Below are 19,712 nucleotides of genomic sequence, written 5' to 3'. Positions count from 1 at the left end.
GGGCTATTTGACCAAGAAGGAGAGTGATGGGGTGCTGCGCCAGATGACCTGGCCTCCACAGTCACCGGACCTGAACCCAATCGAGATGGTTTGGGGTTAGCTGGACCGCAGAGTGAAGGCAAAAAGAGCCAACAAGTGCTAAGCATGTCTGGGAACTCCTTCAAGACTGTTGGAAGACCATTTCAGGTGACTACCTCTTGAAGCTCATCAAGAGAATGCCAAGAGTGTGCAAAGCAGTAATCAAAGCAAAAGGTGGCTAGAACCTAGAATATGACATATTTTCACACTTTTTTTGTTATGTATATAATACCACATGTGTTAATTCATAGTTTTGATGCCTTCAGTGTGAATCTACAGTTTTCATAGTAATGAAAATAAAGAAAACTCTGAATGAGAAGGTGTGTCCAGACTTTTGGTCTGTACTGTATATATCATGGTGTGTTCATATACTCTTTTATGTTAATCAATTATACCCAATTAACCTGCATATTTCTATAATAACTGTTATTTTATTATATTGCAAAAGTTATTTTGTAGCACTTGCAGGCAAACGTATAAACTAGCTAGGCTGTCATTACCATAACAGAGGGTACAGTTCAGTTTTTTGTTTCTGTTATATTATATTGTACTTTGTAGAACTACTGACACTAAAGAACGTATCTATGTAAATAGGCAGGCCCAGATAAAGTGAATTGCATTGTTTGTACATTTTTGGCAATTCATGATGATAATATAATTTTAGATATTTGTTGACCATAGTAAATAATTCATAATGGCGATATATTATTCTTCTGACATTATGGAGGCCTTGCCGAGATGATGTCTCCTACATAATTAGGCCCCAGTGTCAAAGATATTCCCTGACATAATAGGCGATATGACACTAAATTTCCTTCTGCTAAGCACCTGGAAATGGTCTGGGCAGAAACAGAGGTGCATACTGAAGGTGCCTACTGTGTCTGGATGGTGAAAAAGGAAACTATGGGAGCTGTTCGTGCTTATCTGTGGATCAAACAATCTGTCTAGAGCCTTTTCACAATGTACAGTGCTGTGAAAATTTCTTCTGTGGACTGATAAGACAAAAATGTACGGTCTCATACCAGCAGTCAAATATGGTGGGGGTAGTGTGGTGATCTGGTGCTGATGATGGAACCATGAATTCAGCTCTCTACCAAAAAATCCTGAAGGAGAATTAATACAGGACTCATTGATAGTTGACTGCAATCAAGTGTTTTTGACGTTTCTGCTGAGGGTGGCAGAACCAGTTATTAGGGGTAATAAGCTTTTCACATAGCACCATAAAAGTTCTGATAGCTTCTTTGCATAAAAAATGAAATAATCAGTTTAAAATTGCATTTTGTGTTTACTTGGGTAATATGGGTAATATCAAAATGAGTTTGATGATCTGAAACATTTGTGAAATAAGAAATCAGGAAAGAGGCAAATACTTTTTCAGAGCACTGTATGCATGTCCTCGTGTAACCATTGCTCCCCACACCTCAGTCATAATTATCAATGGAAATCAAATTTATTAACCCATGAAGGTCTGGATATGGAGTCACACTCAAACTCAAAGTGGAAAACCACACTACAGGCTGATCCAACTTTGATGTAATGTCCTTAAAACAAGTCAAAATGAGGCTCAGTAGTGTGTGTGGCCTCCATGTGCCTGTATGACCCCCCCTAAAATGCCTGGGCATGCTCCTGATGAGGTGGCGGATGGTCTCCTGAGGGATGTCCTCCCAGACCCAGACTAAAGCATCCGCCAACTCCTGGAAGTCTGTGGTGCAACGTGGCCTTGGTGGATGGAGCGAGACATGATGTCCCAGATGTGCTCAATCGGTTTCAGGTCTGGGGACTGGGTGGTCCAGTCCATAGCATCAATGCCTTCCTCTTGCAGGGACTGCTGAAACACACTCCAGCCACATGAGGTCTAGCATTGTCTTGCATTAGGAGGAACCCAGGGCCAACCACACCAGCATGTGGTCTCACAAGGGGTCTGAGGATCTCATCTCGGTACCTAATAGCAGTCAGGCTTCCTCTGGCAAGCACATAGAGGGCTGTGCGGCCCCCCAAAGAAATGCCAGACCACACCATTACTGACCCACCGCCAATCTGGTCATGCTGGAGGATGTTGCAGGCAGCAGAACGTTCTCCATGGCGTCTACAGACTCTGTCACAAGTGCTCAGTGTGAACCTGCTTTCATCTGTGAAGAGCACATAGCGCCAGTGGTGAATTTGCCAATCTTGGTGTTCCAAATGCCCTGCACAGTGTTGGACTGTAAGCACAACCCCTACCTGTGGACATCGGGCCCTCATACCACCCTCATGGAGTCTGTTTCTGACCATTTGAGTGGACACATGCACATTTGTGGCCTGCTGGAGGTCATTTTGCAGGGCTCTGGCAGTGCTCCTCCTTGCACAAAGGCGGAGGTAGCGGTCCTGCTGCTAAGTTGTTCCTCCACGTCTCCTGATGTACTGGCCTGTCTCCTGGTAGCGCCTTCATGCACTGGACAATACGCTGACAGACACAGCAAACCTTGCCACAGCTCGCACTGATGTGCCATCTTGAATGAGCTGCACTACCTGAGCCACTTGTGTGGGTTGTAGACTCCGTCTCATGCTACCACTAGAGTGAAAGCACTGCCGGCATTCAAAAGTGACCAAAACATCAGCTAGGAAGTATAGGAACTGAGAAGTGGTCTGTGGTCACCACCTGCAGAACTATTCCTTTATTGGGGGTGTCTGGCTAATTGCCTATAATTTCAACCTGTTGTCTGTTCCATTTGCACAACAGCATGTGAAATTGATTGTCAATCAGTGTTGCTTCCTGAGTGGACAGTGTGATTTCACAGAAGTGTCATTGACTTGGAGTTACATTGTGTTGTTTAAGTGTTCCCTTAATTTTTTTGAGCAGTGGATAATGTTTTGTGGTAAGACCCAGTGTCTAATCAGACCACACCTGTAAGCATTTACCAATCTGCCTATAATATAACTGTATGTCAGAATTTGCAGCATTCCAACATTTTTGGGTATATATTTTTCTTTCCCAATGAGTGTACCCAGACCAGAACTCTGGCTCACGTACATACAAAAAATGGGTACAAACTCTGTAAGCATTATTTTTCATACCTCACTACAGTTTCAAAGTGTTTGAGGAAAATTGCCCCATATTCATTAATGGTGTTCTCCACTATTTAGCCACAAAATATTAGTGTAAAGTAAGCAAATTAAGAAGTGGCAATGATAATACATCTGTGTAGTCATTTTGGTCATCTCTGTTTCATGTGATAGAATGTGAAGAATAGACTAGTGAATTACCATAATTACTATAATTTACCTCTTGCCGGAGCTGAAGGAGCTGTTTCCGAGTAGCAGCTGACATTTTAGCACACGAGCAGGGATCTCCTCCAGGACAACACGTACAGGCTCCAAGGACTGCAAGCTAAACACAATTACACCAAGTCTCATAATAGAACATTATGGTCCACACAAGGTTCACACATTTATTTGTTCTCTGTGCCGTCTAAAAGTAGAAAAGCACTTATAAATAGCAATTTAAAAGATTTTACCAGTACTTTGCTCGTCTTATCGGAAATGGCTTTTGAATTACATGATGACTTCTTTACTCATATTAAAAGCTTAATTAAAGGGGTACTCCAATGTTTGGAAGAACATTATGGGGGAGATTTATCAAAACCTGCAGAGAGGAGGAGTGGTGCAGTTGCCCATAGCAACCAATCAACTAGCTTCTTTAATTTTTAACAAGGCCTCTGCAAAATGAAAGAAGCGATCTGATTGGTTGCTAAGGGGAACTTTTTCTCAGCACATGTTTTTCATAAATATCCCCCTATATGTTGTTACATAGTTAGTTGGCTGAATAAATAAATATTCAAATAAATGCCCAGCAAGTAGGAAGCTGAAGGGAAGGGGTATGGGTGGATGAAGGGGTGGAGATATGATTCTATATTTCTGCATATGCATTAATGTTATTTTGTTCTAAGAATGTATTTTACCCTGTTTTAAAGCCCTGAAGTGTTTTTGCTATTAACAGTCCCTTTTTAGGTAGTGTGTTACACAGATTCTCATGGTAAATGTGGCTTGTCACCCGTGGAAACTAGGATTTTTTTCCCTCCAGGCAGAGGTAGTGCACCCTTGGCAAGTACTGTTTGTGGGCCTGACTTTTATGGATTGACAGGCAGGTTTGGTAGTGGGGCCATTCATTCTCCTACTGGCCAGTCCAGATTATTAGGTAAGCTTCTAACGTTATAGCTGCTGGAGGCAATATCGTTACTGGGCTCACTTAGGTGTGCAAGAATGGGGCTCTCAGTGTGAGAAGACACAGTCATTGCAAAGCCTGCAGGAGCCAAGAGAAAGACTGGTGGGAGACTTTCTGGTATGTGACATGTGACGTTGATAGCATTGAGCTCTAGGCTCATTCAGACAGCTAGAGATGCTGTCAATGAATAGTTTAGGTAAAGCTCAGTTTCAGGCAGAGCTCAGTTGACAAACAAATGAGTGATCAAGCTCACCTTCCCTGATGTACGGTGCTTGGACCAGTGCCCGGCAAGGCATCCAATATTGGAGAAAGAATGTACGGAGGGTCCAGCACTTCGTTGCAAGCAGCTTTATTAAAGATACATCACACCATAAAAACGACAGTCAGTCAGACATGTTTTGAGCGCAAGCGCTCTTCCCCGAGGAAGAGCGCTTGTGCTCGAATTAGGTCTGACTGACTGTCGTTTTTATGGTGTGATGTATCTTCAATAAAGCTGCTTGCAACGAAGTGCTGGACCCTCCGTACATTCTTTCTCCAGAGCTCAGTTGAGCAGGTATTTGCATTGTATACCGTGCACAGTGTTGACCGAATAGTTTTGCTGTGAATGAGGATTAAAAGGTGGCTGAGTTGGACTGCAATTTCTGGAGTGTCCACTATCTCAGACCATGTAAATCGAGATCCCTATGGATCTAAATCAGAGCATCACAAAACAAGCATAGGATGGTGATAATGAATGTGCACTGTGTAATACTGATCCCTGTGGGGATGACGTAGGGAAACTAAAAACATACTGCTAGGTATCCCTACAGATTGCAGCAGGTCTTGGGGACACTTCAGAATCAGCCTTTCATGATTGCAGCTTCCGTATTACACAACACTTAGTTATTCTTTACTGTTTCACCAACATAGACTATGGTAAGGTAGTATTCCCCAAAAGTGCCTGACCTATCCGAAGCATCTTGATCTTTAGCTGTATTGTTAACACAGGTAGTCTGAAGACCACATTGAGGCCTCCCACAGCCTATAACTTGTCCGCTCTCGGTTATCAACCACAATGACCCAGCAATCTTATCACAGCCGTGAAGTACCCACAATCCTATAATTCCATCTACCTCACTGAACACTTTACTGTGCCTTCTGCAGCAGGAGATTCTAATAACCATCACTTTTATGTAATACTTTGGTTCCCAATAAAACATGTAGAAGGATAAGAAAAAGTAAGATTAGATCCACCTTAAAAGGTGGGTCTGTGGATGTCAGCCTAGTGGAACATGTCATAGCCACCATAATAATATACTTACTTCAAGAGCTGTGACTTCCGTCAGACTGCTCTTATCTAGGGACACATTATCCTGGAACATCTTCTGCTGCTTCACGTCAAGCATTGCTAGCAGCTCCTGGCATTGATGGTTTATAACTATATAAAAGTGGAGAATCATGGATTAATACAACATGCAGGATAAACTAAATGCAAAGGAGTTATTCCAAGATTAGAATTTACTGTTCAGAGTGAGGGTCCAACTCTTGAGACCCCCACAGATCTAAGAAAGGAGGTCAACATTCCCCCAATATGTGCATGCATGGCCTCCACTGCATTCACTGTCCATGGAATTTCTGCATATTGCCAAGATCTGCCCTCGTTTACAAGTCCCAAAGAGAATAAAGGGAGTAATGGAAGACCATGCACACTGCCACTCGATTCACTCCAAACCGTTGTGATCAGTGAGGGTCCAAGCATTGAGGGCCCCCCCCCCCAACCTTTGAACAGCTAGTTATCCCCTGGCAAATGAATAAGAGATAATTGTTGATCTTAGGATACCACATTTCTTTAACCCCTTAAGGACCCAGCCCATTTTCACCTTAAGGACCAGAGAATTTTTTGCACATCTGACCACTGTCCCTTTAAGAATTGATAACTCTGGGATGCTTTTAATTATGAATTTGATTCCGAGATTGTTTTTTTCGTGACACATTCTACTTTAACATAGTGGTAAATTTTCGTCCTGCTTTTAAGGAAAATAGACATAGCAAATAAATTATATATTGATTCACAAATACAATATGTCTATTTTATATCTGCATCATAAAGTTAATATGTTTTTACTTTTGGAAGACATCAGAGGACTTCAGCAGCAATTTTCCAATTTTTCACAACATTTTCAAAATCAGAATTTTTCAGGGACCAGTTCAGTTTTGACGTGGATTTGAAAGGACTTCATATTAGAAATTACCCCATTATAATAACTGCACCCCTCAAAGTATTCAACATGACATTCAGAAAGTTGTTAACCCTTTAGGTGTTTCACAGGAATAGTAGCAAAGTGAAGGAGAAAATTCATAATCTTCGTTTTTTACACTCGCATGTTCTTGTAGACCCAGTTTTTGGGTAAGGGGTAAAAAGAGAAAAAGCCCCTCAAAATTTGTAATTCCATTTCTCTCGAGTAAGGAAACACCTTATATGTGTACGCAACGTGTTCTGCAGGCCCAGTAGAGGGCTCAGAAGGGACGGATTGACGATGGGATTTTGGAGAGTGAATTTAGCTGAAATGGTTTTTGGGGGGGGGGGGGGGGAAATGTCACATTTAGGAAGCCCCTATGGTGCCAGAACAGAAAAAAAAAAACCTCCACATGGCATACTATTTTGGAAACTACACCTCTCAAGGAAAATAACAGGGGGTCCAGTGAGCCTAAACACAGTTGTTTGACGACTTTTTGGTAAATTCAGATGTGTAAATACATTTTTTTTTCTTTTTCACTAAAATGCTTTTTTTCCCCCCAAATTTACCATTTTTACAAGAGGTATTAGGAGAAAATGCCCCCCAAAATGTTTAACCCCATTTCATCTGAGTATGGAAATACCCCATATGTGGACGTCATTTGCTCTGCTGGTGCACTACAATGCTCAGAAGAGAAGGAGTCACATATGGCTTTTGGAGAGAGAATTTCGCTGAAATGGTCTTTGGGGGCATGTCCCATTTAGAAAGCCCCTATGGTGCCAGAACAGCAAAAAAAAAAGAAAAAAAAACCATGGCATACTATTTTGGAAACTACACCCCTCAAGGCATGTAACAAGGGGAACAGTGAGCCTTAACACCTCACAGGTGTTTGAAGACTTTTCGTTAAAGTTGGATGTGTAAATGAAAAATTTTTGGGGGAGAGAGAGCTGTCTGGGCATGCTGGGAGTTGTAGTTTTGCAAGATCTAGAAGGCCACAGTTTAGAGACCACTGCACAGTGATCTAAAAACTGTACCCCTCTATAAATCTTGCAAAACTACAAATCCCAGCATGCCCAAACAGCTGTATGGGGATTCTGGGAGTTGTAGTTTTGCAACATCTGGAGTGCTACAGTTTAGAGACTACTGTATAGTGGTCTCCAAACTGTAGCCCTCCAGACGTTGCTAGGCAACAACTCACCGGCTTCCGTAGGATGGCCGCACGTCCTCGCCGCCCAATGCCGCCGGTAAGTCATCTCTGGCGCCGGTCACCCGCTCTACCCGGACTACAGTGGGTGGGCAGAGCAGGGAACTGAACTTTAACAACCCCCCTGCCCCCGATCAGCTATTGGTCGGTTGCTTCTGACCGACCATTAGAAGGGATAGGAGGGGTGGCACCCCTGCCACCTCACTCCTATCCCTTCAGGGGAATCAGGGGTGTCTTAAACACCCTCGATCACCCTTATTCTCCAGGTCAGCGGAGACCTGTATGACCCGGAATCGCCGCAGATCGCCGGTCTGAATTAACCAGCGATTTGCGGCGATCGACGACATGGGGGACTCAGGACCCCCCCAGGGGTTTGCATGGGGTGCCTGCTGAATGATTTCACACACAGGTACGCCCTGGGTCCTTAAGTGGTTAATCTGGGCAAATCTGTCCAGCTTTTTGTTAGGTGCCAATTTGAAAGAACCTGAATACATAGTGGAAGGAACCGGTTATCACTTATGCTACCTGAACCATCAGTCATCAGGGTGGTACCCAGCAGCTCCACCCCCCCCTCCCCCCAACTCCACTAGCATGGATTTTTATGACTCCCACTTGGGTATAGGGAGATGTATCAATCAAGGCTGGTGGAGCAGGCAGAAGCCCCTTGAGGGGGATAACCTTGATGACTCAGGCAGCATGAAAGTAATGACAGGCTCTCTTTAAAGTCATACATGAGACTGCCAAGAATAACATAAGCCAACTGCTACCAATAATTTCATAGGTTAATGCTGTCCGAGCTTACAGTATGGCTACTCTCATTTACAGTATCACATTTAATTCTTACTTGTATTTTCAGACTTCAGAATCTTCACTTCATTTGTCTGCTGCTCTAGACTTTCCTTCAGGGCTGAATTTTCACACTGCACGCTAAGAAAAAAAAATGACTTGTCAAGTCAATTTCCATATAAATTATATACACACACATATACTGTATATCTCAACACATATACTGTATAGAAGGTGACTCTTTCAAGTCACGAAAAACTGAAAGTGTACCTGTCATTTACAAAAACTTTTAATACAATGTAGATAATACCATTATATGTATATTTGTAAAAATAAATAAAAATAGGAATATTTGTGTCTCTACAGCTATTGCCTGTGTGTCTCTGTGAGGAGACCAAATACAGAAAGTGTGGGTGGACAAGCGGGGCTCTGTGCACTGACAACAAGCGGGGCTCTGTGTCACATCCTATATTTTGACTCCTTAGAGAGACTTACAGGCAATAGCTACAGGGACAGCATTTTCCACCCAAAAATATAAATAAAAATTAATCAATGTATATTACAAATATAATGGTATTATCTACATTATATCAAACTGCAAATATTTTCAGAGTCTTTCTTTTGACCAAGAGTTCAAGGGTTTCACTTGGCATCCAAATTCCCTAGAAAAACAAGATCATTGGAGGCCACAACCTTTTAACTTACAGGACCTAAAGGATCTAATTCAAATGTCTTGATGCCAGATTTCACAGGACATCTTCAGAGTCCATGTCTCCACACGTCAGAGCTGTTCTGTCAGCACAATGGGGGGGGGGGCTACACTATATTAGGTTTTAGTGTTATGGCTGACCAGTGTATATTGCACATTGTTCTCATAGCCAGACACCCTATTAAAGCTTATTTAGGGGGTCTTACCCCTTCATTCTAACAAACCCACCAATCACTTCTCATAATGTAACCTTACGGATGCAGGGTGTAAGCTGGTTTTATCACTTCTTCTCTAATCTCACATGGTGGACACATTACAGACGTACCGTTCATACTTCTCCTTCCAGGACTCCTCCATGTTCTTAAGCCTCACCTGATCAAACTCAATTTCCCACTGCAGAACATTTATCTCCTGAATGTAAAGACATGGGAAAGATTAAATATTGAAACGTCATACTTCAGTAATGTCTATTATACTCTAATATTTCACACAGCATTCTACAGATTTATTGTTTGCTTTCTTTATTCATTGACTATACAGCAAAGTGTGAACTTTGATAAATGATGTATTGGTGACGGTCCTGCCATGTTTATGGTATGTGAGACATGTCTTGTGGTTAAGTAAAAAAAGAGACTCTCATGAGAACAATCCTGGAAGGTCAAAAAAGTGAATGTGGTCGCCCTGTCCCAGGAGCTGAACGGAGAACACCTGGAGCAGTCAATGCAAGGCTACCTCCGCAACCTCTTACAGTGACGTCTTTAAACAATTAACCACTTGACTTCTATGCCAAAGTAAACCATAAATGTGCTACCAACAAGCTAAGAATGCAAAATAAATCTGTGTATACAGCTACAGTCCATTATTTAGTGTTCTAGGAAGTGAATTTCATTAAGCATTGGATCAGGACTTGGGGTGGCATATGCATAGGGGGTAGCTGATCTCATAAGGCTGTATTGGCAAAATCTTTTATAAAACAGGGTTGTCTCGCTCTAAAAACTCCTTATAACATAACTTTCCTGATCCTAAAAACAATGGATCCTGGGAGGTCCCACTACTGGGAACCTGCGTTCAGCTGTTATGGATGGGCAAAAACTGGCGATTATCCAAGCATAGGTATTCAATGGAGTCTACTGGAATGAATTGGCTATTCATGTTTGACCAGCTGCATCTTCTATCGGTCTTTGCAGAGGATTTACACTCTGGTTAATAGAGGTGCAGATTCCAAGTGGTAACCCCTGTTACGGTTACCTCCAATTATTCGGCCCATTGTGTCTTCTGCCAAAATTTTTTAATTAATAGTACAAGGCCTGGATGCTTGGGCAACATCATATGGTTGCCTTAGCAACTGGACCGCAAAATCTCTCACTGTCACTTTTTATTTTCTGGCAGTATTATTGATAGTACCATTTAAATAATATTTTACCTTAAATTAATAAATATAAGTGCTTCAAAGGGCATGCTCAACATACTGTCCTAGTCCCCTCTGTTATCAGGCATGGGGACATACAGTTGCATGCTGGGTGGTCTGGTTGTCAAAGATACTGCCTGAGCACAGCAAGTATTGTTCACATGTCCTATCCTAATAAATGGGACTATGCACAATGCTCTCTGGGCATTAGGTGGGTGCCTCGGCAATGACACTTTTTCCGGCTGATAGGCAGACCTAAGCCAGGGATGTTGCGCTGCATCACCAGGCAAATTTGCCATTCAGGAGCCCAAGAAAGCTGAAAACCTAAAGTTGTACAAGTGATAGCTGATTGTCACTTAGCTCTTCAAACAGATAAAATAGGATGTCTAAATAACACTTTAAGGGGTACTCCAACATCAGGAAAAAAATTCCTCTAAAAATCTTGTGTGTCTGTGGCTCTCTTCCTATGTCAGATAATCACTGTGTGCAAGATTGTTCTGCACTCTTCAGCACCTGATACATTCATTCCCTGTCTGTTCCTCTGCCTGTGGCATTGTTTGTCACGAGACAGCTTATTTTCTTCCTAATAAAGATATATATAGGTAGAAGCGAATCCATCACTCAGAGGGTGGGGATTATGCTCAGAGACAAGATCCAGCCAAGCCTCTTAAGACAGCAAAGGATGATGTATCATCTCAGGATGGAGAAGCCAAAGAACTGCTGACACTACACTGAAAATTAAAGGACTACACAACTTCCTTTCAGGGGTGAATCAAACAAAAATATGCTGAAGCTAGTACAATTTGTGATAACACGATATTATTAAGTTAAATGTCTTGGGGTGAGTCTTATTTAAAAACTATTTTCTGATATTGGAATACCCCTTTAAACAACATTACAAAAGCGGGTTCATGCTACTACAGATGGCAGTATAGAGGCAGACCTTTAGGTTTACAGGAAAAGGGATCAAAATCATCTGCACTGCTCTTCTAAGAGGCAGACAATAACGTAGCATGTGTGTGTTTGTCACTGACCTTTTCCATGGCTCTGCGCTGATCTTCTGCTTTCTGAAGCATGACCTTAGTGTGACTTGTGGCTTTATCAAACACAGCCTATGGTAGACAATACAACAGATCTGTGTGTCAGCATTACAAACCACACAATGCTTTCATATCCCATTGTATCCCATCATCTTACTATCATTATCTGTATTCTGGTAACAACAATGCTTGATAAATAATACAGTAAAGTCACTTAAAGGGATACTCAGTGTTTTGTATCCTTTTTTCATGTGCTCAGCTTTGATTGGTATCAGTGTGGGCACTGTCTGCTCAGCCAATCAGTGGCTGGTTGTGGGACACCACTGCGCCCATGAATTGGCAGGGCAGGCAGTGCACACGCTGACCCCCAACACAGTAAGAGCTGTGCCACGGGACTAGCTTTGGGAGAACAGCGAGAAAGGTAAATAGAGGCAGTTTTTTTTTTTTTGCTCTAAAAAAACAAACAAATGCCCCTTTCACTGAACTTTTTTTCTCCATAATATAGTTTTTGTGTCCCTCCCCCACCCAAAAAAAAATAATTTAAAAAAATGTAAATTGTATTTGTATAGTATGTTATTTACAAGTCAGGTGGTCTTAGGATTTTTATTAAAGAGGTATTCCAGGCAAAAACTTTTTTTTTAATATATATATATATATAACAACTGGCTCCAGAAAGTTAAACAGATTTGTAAATTACTTCTATTAAATTTTTTTAATCCTTTCAGTACTTATGAGCTTCTGAAGTTAAGGTTGTTCTTTTCTGTCTAAGTGCTCTCTGATGACACCTGTCTCGGGAAAGGCCCAGTTTAGAAGAGGTTTGCTATGGGGATTTGCTTCTAAACTGGGCGTTTCCCGAGACAGGTGTCATCAGAGAGGACTTGGACAGAAAAGAACAACTTAACTTCAGAATCTCATAAGTACTGAAAAGGATTACGATTTTTTAATAGAAGTAATTTACAAATCTGTTTAACTTTCTGGAGCCAGTTGATATATAAAAAAGTTTTTGCCTGGATAACCCCTTTAAAGAATGTGAGGGGAAAAAAAGAAAAAAAATGCACACATTTACATGTTTTTAGCCCTTAACCAATAGAGGTCTATGGGAGAAAAATGCCATAAACTAGGTGAAAAAACAAACAAAACATAACTAGGGCACACTCTGAAAAACTGCCACTGACCCAAAATGCCACTTATGGGAGCATTGTAGGTTTGTATGTATAGAGTCTCATAGCATTCATTTTGGAAAAAAAGATGGGGTATTGGAGACAAAATTTCTACTTTCCATCCAAAAGTCAAAGTTGCTATGGACAAGTACATAGAAACCTTATCTAAAATGTTGCCTTCACAGCTTGTCAATAAAACCTAACTATGTTGTTGGCCTCTGTGGACCAGATCCTATGCCAGCACAACTACCTAATACACGGGTGCACGCTGCTGTGGCAAATACTGAGCATACAAAAAAGAAGGTTGCAGCAGCACTCTTTGTCCAACTGCTGTAACCTTCTTTTTTGTATACTTCCTATTTGCCACAGCAGTGTGCACCCGTGTATTAGGTAGTTGTGCTGGCTATTTTTCTTTTTGTTGCGCAATTTAGGGGGAGTGGCACCCTCTGTAGCCGTGCACCCCTCCCTGTTCACAGGAGGTTTTATAAATTGATATTGGATCCAGCATGTCACCCAGTCAGAGGCCATATGCCCAGCAGAGGTGAGTGAAATGATTGTTAGGGTCCCATCCGAAATGGAGCCATCTCCGTGTGGTGGATGGGGGACACGTTTTGATCAAAAAGTGCGCTAAGATCCTCCATTTTTTTTTTTTTTTTTTTTTTTACCAAGAGCGCTGCTGCAACCTTCTTTTTTGTAAACTTTAAAAACAGCCTTTTCAATCAACAGTACATTTTTGAATATCAAGGGGGTAAAACCTGACCCTCTATCAGCTCCATATGGTCTAAAAGAGTATAAACAGGGATTGGTCAGTTCAGACAGGCCAGAGCTACAGCGTGACTTTGGTCACACAACAACACGCATCCAGACTACATGACTGAAATATTAATGCAATTTGTCTGCAACTTGGTGTTAATCAACTTTATTACAGCTATTTTAGATTTATTAGAAAAAAAAAAAAGCCAAATCACAGAAAAATTGAAAGCAGGTCTGCGCTGCACATGATATGCATTGGGGTCAATGCTGGCAAAGACTTACAGTAAAAAAATCATCAAATTTGGATTTGGGGCGAGTGTTGGGTGGTATGTCTAAAGTCACAACGTGGCTACATTGAGAACAGTGAGATGCAATGTGACACTGCGACCTTCATGCCGCTCAAGCAAATCCCGCCCCTTAATGTACCATGTTTTGTAAAATCCTCAGTGCTTCATCCTTTCCGTCAAGTTGTCTTTGAGAAGCTTCAAGCTCCACTCTTAGAATTTCCACTTCCTGAAATTAGAGTAGTTGTGATTAAAGTGTATCTGTCACTTTTCAAAAATTCAGACACATAAGAAGTTTTGCTTGGTCGGGATCTGAGTTTTCAGACCCAGACCTAACGCTAGGACAATAACCCACCAAAAAGAAAAATGTACACTGCGCAGCAAAACAGTATGAAAAACGACCGTAAATAAATAAGCTTTGACAACAATAAGATAAAAAATCATAGCAAACATTCACCCTTTATACCATGTGAACGTATACAGTGGTCCCTCAAGTTACAATATTAATTGGTTCCAGGAAGACCATTGTATGTTGAAACCATTGTGTGTTGAGACCATAACTCTATGGAAACCTGGTAATTGGTTCTGAAGACCCAAAATGTCATCCAAAACTAGGAAAAAGTGAGAATTAAAGAAAAATAAATAGATAACTAATAGAGATAAAGCAAATCCTTACATATAAAAGTAATAAAGAGCTGCTGGGAGCTGTAATCACTGTCTATGTCAGTGTTACCCAAGCAGGGTGCCCCCAGCTGTTGCAAAACTACAACTCCCAGCATGCCCGGACAGCCAAAGGCTGTCCGGGCATGATGGGAGTTGTAGTTTTGCAACAGCTGGGGGCACCATGCTTGGGAAACACTGGTCTATGTAGAGGACAGGATCTTCTTCAGGGTCCTGTACAGTACAGGCAATGTCCTAAAAAAGTAACATGGAGTCGCCCTCACCTGGTGTCCAAAGGAGATAACCCTGGTACAGGTAAAGTGTACAGAACATGTAGTATCTGCCTGTACTGTAGGAGGCGCTACCAGACATCAGGCAGTGCATACGCTTCAGTAATACAGGGGTTTTACCAGTAAAATGTCCATTCTGATTGATCAGTTCTTCCGGCTATTGACACGTTTCACAGATCTGGACTGTCCGTAGCATTGTATGTTGAGTCTGGTTTCAACTTACAATGGTCCAGAAAAGACCATTGTATGTTGAAACTATTGTATGTTGAGGCCATTGGAAGTTGAGGGATCACTGTACTTAGAATATTGTGCCAAAGATTTCCAGCTGTTGAAACCCCTGATATGTTTAGCACTCTGAGCCTGTCAGGACTCATTTATTTCGAAAATTGGTGGCTGTCCAAATGTACAGCCTCTGCTGAACTATATCATATCTTCTGATCATTACATTTGGGTTTAACTCTAATAGCTCAAATCTGTGGGAGTCTACCACTAGAAACAAGAAGAACTTCTGCATCCTCGTTCTCACTGTCACTAATGCATTTATGTTGAGGAACTTGCAAAACTGGTTAAGTACAATCCGACACCAGACTTACACATTTAAAGTGTGAAAAAAAAAAAAAAAAACACAGAAATGTAGCACAAGGGTATGAAAGGTTTTAAGAGGACTTTACTACAAAAAGCACACTGCAGGAGGTACAGACATATTGTACATAACACATAGCTGGGGCTATACTAGAAAGTACTCCGACCTCAGATAAGTCCTGGAGACGTTGCCTCAGATCTTCATTCGAGATTTCAGAGCTGGCATCTGCAAGAATAGAAAGAGCAAAAGGATAAACTACTGGACTGCTGTCCACACAGAGTAGAGCTTGGACATCAATGAAATTACTTTGAAAGTTAATGGCCCTCATTTACTATTCTAAACCCGAATCGGGTTTTTCTGTCGCATCTTTGTCTGCGCCATGTCGCAGACATCGTGCGCCAGTCTGCAGACATCGTGCGCCAGTCTGCGACACAATGCGTCATTTTTTCCCGACGGACCCGATGTGGATTCTCCCAAACCCGAAAAAGGGGCGTAACCCGACATTTCTGAGCTTTCCCACGTATTTATAAAGGTTTCCAACCCGAATAGGTTGAATTGTTGTGGATTTTTTCCTGACAACTCAGAGGAGTTGGAAACCAAAACCAACAAAATCCACGTGCGACAAACAGGATGCGACATAATAATAAATACCAAGGGAAAAAAGCAGTCGGGTACGAGAGCAACATAGACTTACAACCCGATTTTCTAAGTAAATGAGGGCCAATGTATGAATATTTCACCAAATGTCCAACTGCAAAAAAAATTCCCATAGATTGCATTCCTATATTGATACATGTAATTACAATGATTAGAGATGGGCAAGAGGGTGAGGATAGGACAAGCAGCAGCATATCTACACCTAATTATTAGATTTGTTGTAGCTTTGTGTTTAGATCATGTAAATTAAAAATAATAATAATAATAATAAAACACAATGGGGGAGATTTATCAAAGTTGTCTATGTCCCGCATCAATATAGACCAAACTACAGAGTGTTAGGCCAGTCTATTGTACGCTTAACTTATCAAAAGGCGCATGGCTCTTGATAAATTCTGTGCACGGACTTGGGGATCTATGCTTTAGACTGTATTCAAACCTGCTCCAGTATGGTCTGACATTTCGGCGTACTTTCAGCCGATGCGACTTGTCGGTGGAAAGTTGCTTTTGATAAATTCAGCACCAATGCATTTTTCCATCTAAAATAGACTTGCATGCATCATGTTCTAAAAATCCTCTAAAGCAAAAGTCTCAGAAAAGTCGCACATATTTAGACTGTGACTTTCTGTGCGACAAATTTAGACGGGAAAAAACAGTCTAAATCCTTTGATAAATCTCCCCCAATGTGTTTCTTGCTGCAAGAATTTGCAACAATGGTCCACATTTATCAAACTGTGTGAGAGAAAAACTGGAGAGATTTTATACAGCAACCAATCACAGCTAAAGAGCTGAGGTAAAGTGAAAGCTGAGCTGTGATTGGTTGTTGTGGAAAAATCTCTTGAGTTTTTCTCTCACACAGTTTGATAAATCTTCCCCAATGTGTAAATTCAATGTAAATTGACTCCCCCCATTTGCCTGGGCGTATGTCATGTGTACTTCCCCCACATTTATCAAAGAGGTGCAAAATAAATAGTAAAGTAGTGTAGAAGTAGACAAAATCTCCAACCGCTGCAAAAACATCAGTTGTTTCTTTTCATGAGCCTAACAACTTTTTGCCACCAAAAACCAATGATAAATTCACTCCAAAATCGTAGAAAGATGATGGTATCTTCTCTGCCTTTAGTTCTGAACAAGAAGAGTAAGGCCGGGTGCTTACTACAGAATCCACGGGCGGAAAATTTCTGGCCGGAGATCCTGAGTGCACAAGCGGCGCTAGGACCACACGGACATTGCCGTCCCAATAGACAGCAATGTCTGCACCGTGGATTCCATCAAAACATTGAGCAGGGTTAATGTTCTAGTGGAATTGTTCGATCAGAATTTTCTGACAGAAATTCTGCCAAAACAAATTCTTTAGCAGAGGACGTTCCGACTTAAATTCCAGAGCGCAATTCCAGTCAGAAATTTTGTAGTGTAAACCCAGCTTAAGACAAGTTAGCGTGCTGGATGGTAAGGGTTCTAACCTGATCAGTTGTCAGACTCTTAGGCCGGGATCTCCAGACTTAATTTCGGTCAGAGATCCTGCGGGCGGCACTAGGATCACACAGACTGCATTGCTGTCCTCATACATGGCAATGCATTTATGAGCAGATCCGCCAAAAGAAATGCATTGCCGTCTATGAGGACAGCAATGCAGCCTGTGTGGTCCTAGCAGCGCCACAAGATCTCTGGCAGAAATGACGTCCTTATACCACAGAAAAGAGAAGGGGATCCACCATAATCTGTCATAGGCTATATCCAAGTCTGTCCATCTTACCTATGCTGTTTTGTCTGCACCGGGTGTAACCCTCCTTAGCAGGCCTCACGGTCTCTCTTTCCTCGGACAGGCAATTTTTCCCAGAATGATGTCTTGTGTTACTATCATCTTCTCCCTTCTTGAGAAGGTGATACTGAAGAGACCTGGATCCTTTCCTTACTCTGAAGGCTTTCTTCATAGTCTCATCCGGACCCTCATAGAGTCCACCAGGTTTCCTCCCGAAGCCCTCACCCAAGTCTCCTCCAGCCATGAAGTCTTCTTCCTCTTCTGACAAGCAGTCAGGTTCACCCACAGAGTGGTCAGTCATCTCTAACATGTAGTGATTGTCCTGAAGATCTAAACAACATAATGGTAAAATATGATCTAACTGTGCCAATTTACTCTCGGGCTGCAGAGATTGTCCGTATCTGGACATACCTAAACTGTACTATATTTTTATTTGACATATAAAAAATTATGTGAACCAAGTCTTCAGAAGTGGTGCTAAAACATACAAATACTTTGAGATATATAACAAAAAAATGGATTAGTTGGCCAGCACATACTGATACCACACTATTACATGGACCTGGCGTACAGGTGCACGCTGCTAGGCTAAATACACACAAGCAGGAGAATACAGCAGCACACTGCTAGCACAAAGATACAGATAAAACATGAAATGCTATATTGCTACAATGAAAAACTGAGGTGCTTCACTCATTATTTGGTCAAATATTTTGGACCATCCCACCGCGATAAGGTGACCTCATTGGGACGGACCCTATACTATGAATGCGCCGCTGTGCAGTCAGTTACGAGGCTTGTAAGGTCTGAGACATCCAGCACCTTATAAGATGGGTGGGGTGCAGGAACCAAAATGGAGGTAGCCACTCCCCCCCATCTTATAAGGTGCTGGATGTCTCAGACCTTACATGCCTGGTAACTGACTGCACAGAGGCACATTCATAGTGTAGGGTCCGTCCCAATGAGGTCACCTTATCGTGGTGGGATGGTCCAAACTATTTGGCCAAATGGTGAGCGAAGTACCAAAATTTTTCATTGTAGACCAAAATCAGCAATTTTAGCATTTAGTATTTTTTTTGTGTTTATGCCGTTCACAGTGCAGGATCACAAACATAACCAAATATGTTTATTTTTATAATTTTTTTATATAAGAAAAGGAGGGTGATTTAAACTTTTAATATGGAAGGGGTTAATGGTTTTTTATTTTTTTTACTTTTAACTTTTTTTTTTTTACACTTCATTAGTCCCCTTAGGATACTTTTAGGAAGAATCATTAGACTCCTCCTACAAATCAATGGAGTTCCATAGAACCACATTGATCTGTGCTCATTTGGTTGAGCCTACTTAGCCAGACTCAATCAACTGAAGAGCCACGGACAACAATGCAGAGGTTCCCGTCCCATGCACCATTACATCTTGCTGTTCCTCTGTTTGTGGTTTGCTATACCATTTAAAGCCTTTGCTCAGTGTATTAGGTTAATTATTAGTATCTTGTTATTTACTGATGAGTTTACATATATGCCATTATTTGTCAGTATTTGGGAGGAACGGCAATAACATATCATTCATTAGAGGACGGGGTCTGTGGAGAGAGGGGGTTCATGGCCCCTCTCCCATGTTGTGCTTTGCTCTGTATGAGCTATTTTAATTGTTTTTAATGCCCTAGTGTTTATATATTTTGTAATCACGTGAGTGCAATAAATAAAGAAATAATATATGAATTTTAGATCTATAGGTGCGCGCTGTGTACAGTGATAACTCTTCTTGGTGTGATATACCTGAGAGTAGCACCCGTGTGTGTGTGTGTATATATATATATATATATATATATATATATATATATATATATATATATATGTATATAGGTTGAGCCACCCCTTTTTTTTATATTTGGACCACCAGGGAGCATTTACATGTCCCT

The 19,712-nt window shown here is 41.5% G+C and overlaps 1 protein-coding gene across 2 annotated transcripts in view; it reads right to left on the bottom strand.

The window, feature by feature from the left end:
- Positions 1-19,712, bottom strand: part of CCDC125 (coiled-coil domain containing 125) — a 37,372-nt gene that overhangs the window by 15,816 nt on the left and 1,844 nt on the right. For both annotated transcript variants that reach the window (XM_056539277.1, XM_056539269.1), the window contains exons 2-9: positions 17,786-18,121; positions 15,539-15,597; positions 13,982-14,068; positions 11,637-11,714; positions 9,520-9,605; positions 8,544-8,626; positions 5,581-5,696; positions 3,341-3,445 (exon numbers count right to left, since the gene is read on the bottom strand). In XM_056539277.1, coding sequence (XP_056395252.1) covers positions 3,341-3,445; positions 5,581-5,696; positions 8,544-8,626; positions 9,520-9,605; positions 11,637-11,714; positions 13,982-14,068; positions 15,539-15,597; positions 17,786-18,101 — 930 coding nt within the window. In that variant the 5' untranslated portion in view covers positions 18,102-18,121. The remainder of the gene's footprint in view (positions 1-3,340; positions 3,446-5,580; positions 5,697-8,543; positions 8,627-9,519; positions 9,606-11,636; positions 11,715-13,981; positions 14,069-15,538; positions 15,598-17,785; positions 18,122-19,712) is intronic.

Source organism: Hyla sarda, chromosome 1 (genome assembly GCF_029499605.1).
Source record: "Hyla sarda isolate aHylSar1 chromosome 1, aHylSar1.hap1, whole genome shotgun sequence".
Taxonomy (NCBI): domain Eukaryota; kingdom Metazoa; phylum Chordata; class Amphibia; order Anura; family Hylidae; genus Hyla; species Hyla sarda.
This window is presented reverse-complemented; position numbering and strand designations above follow the sequence as displayed.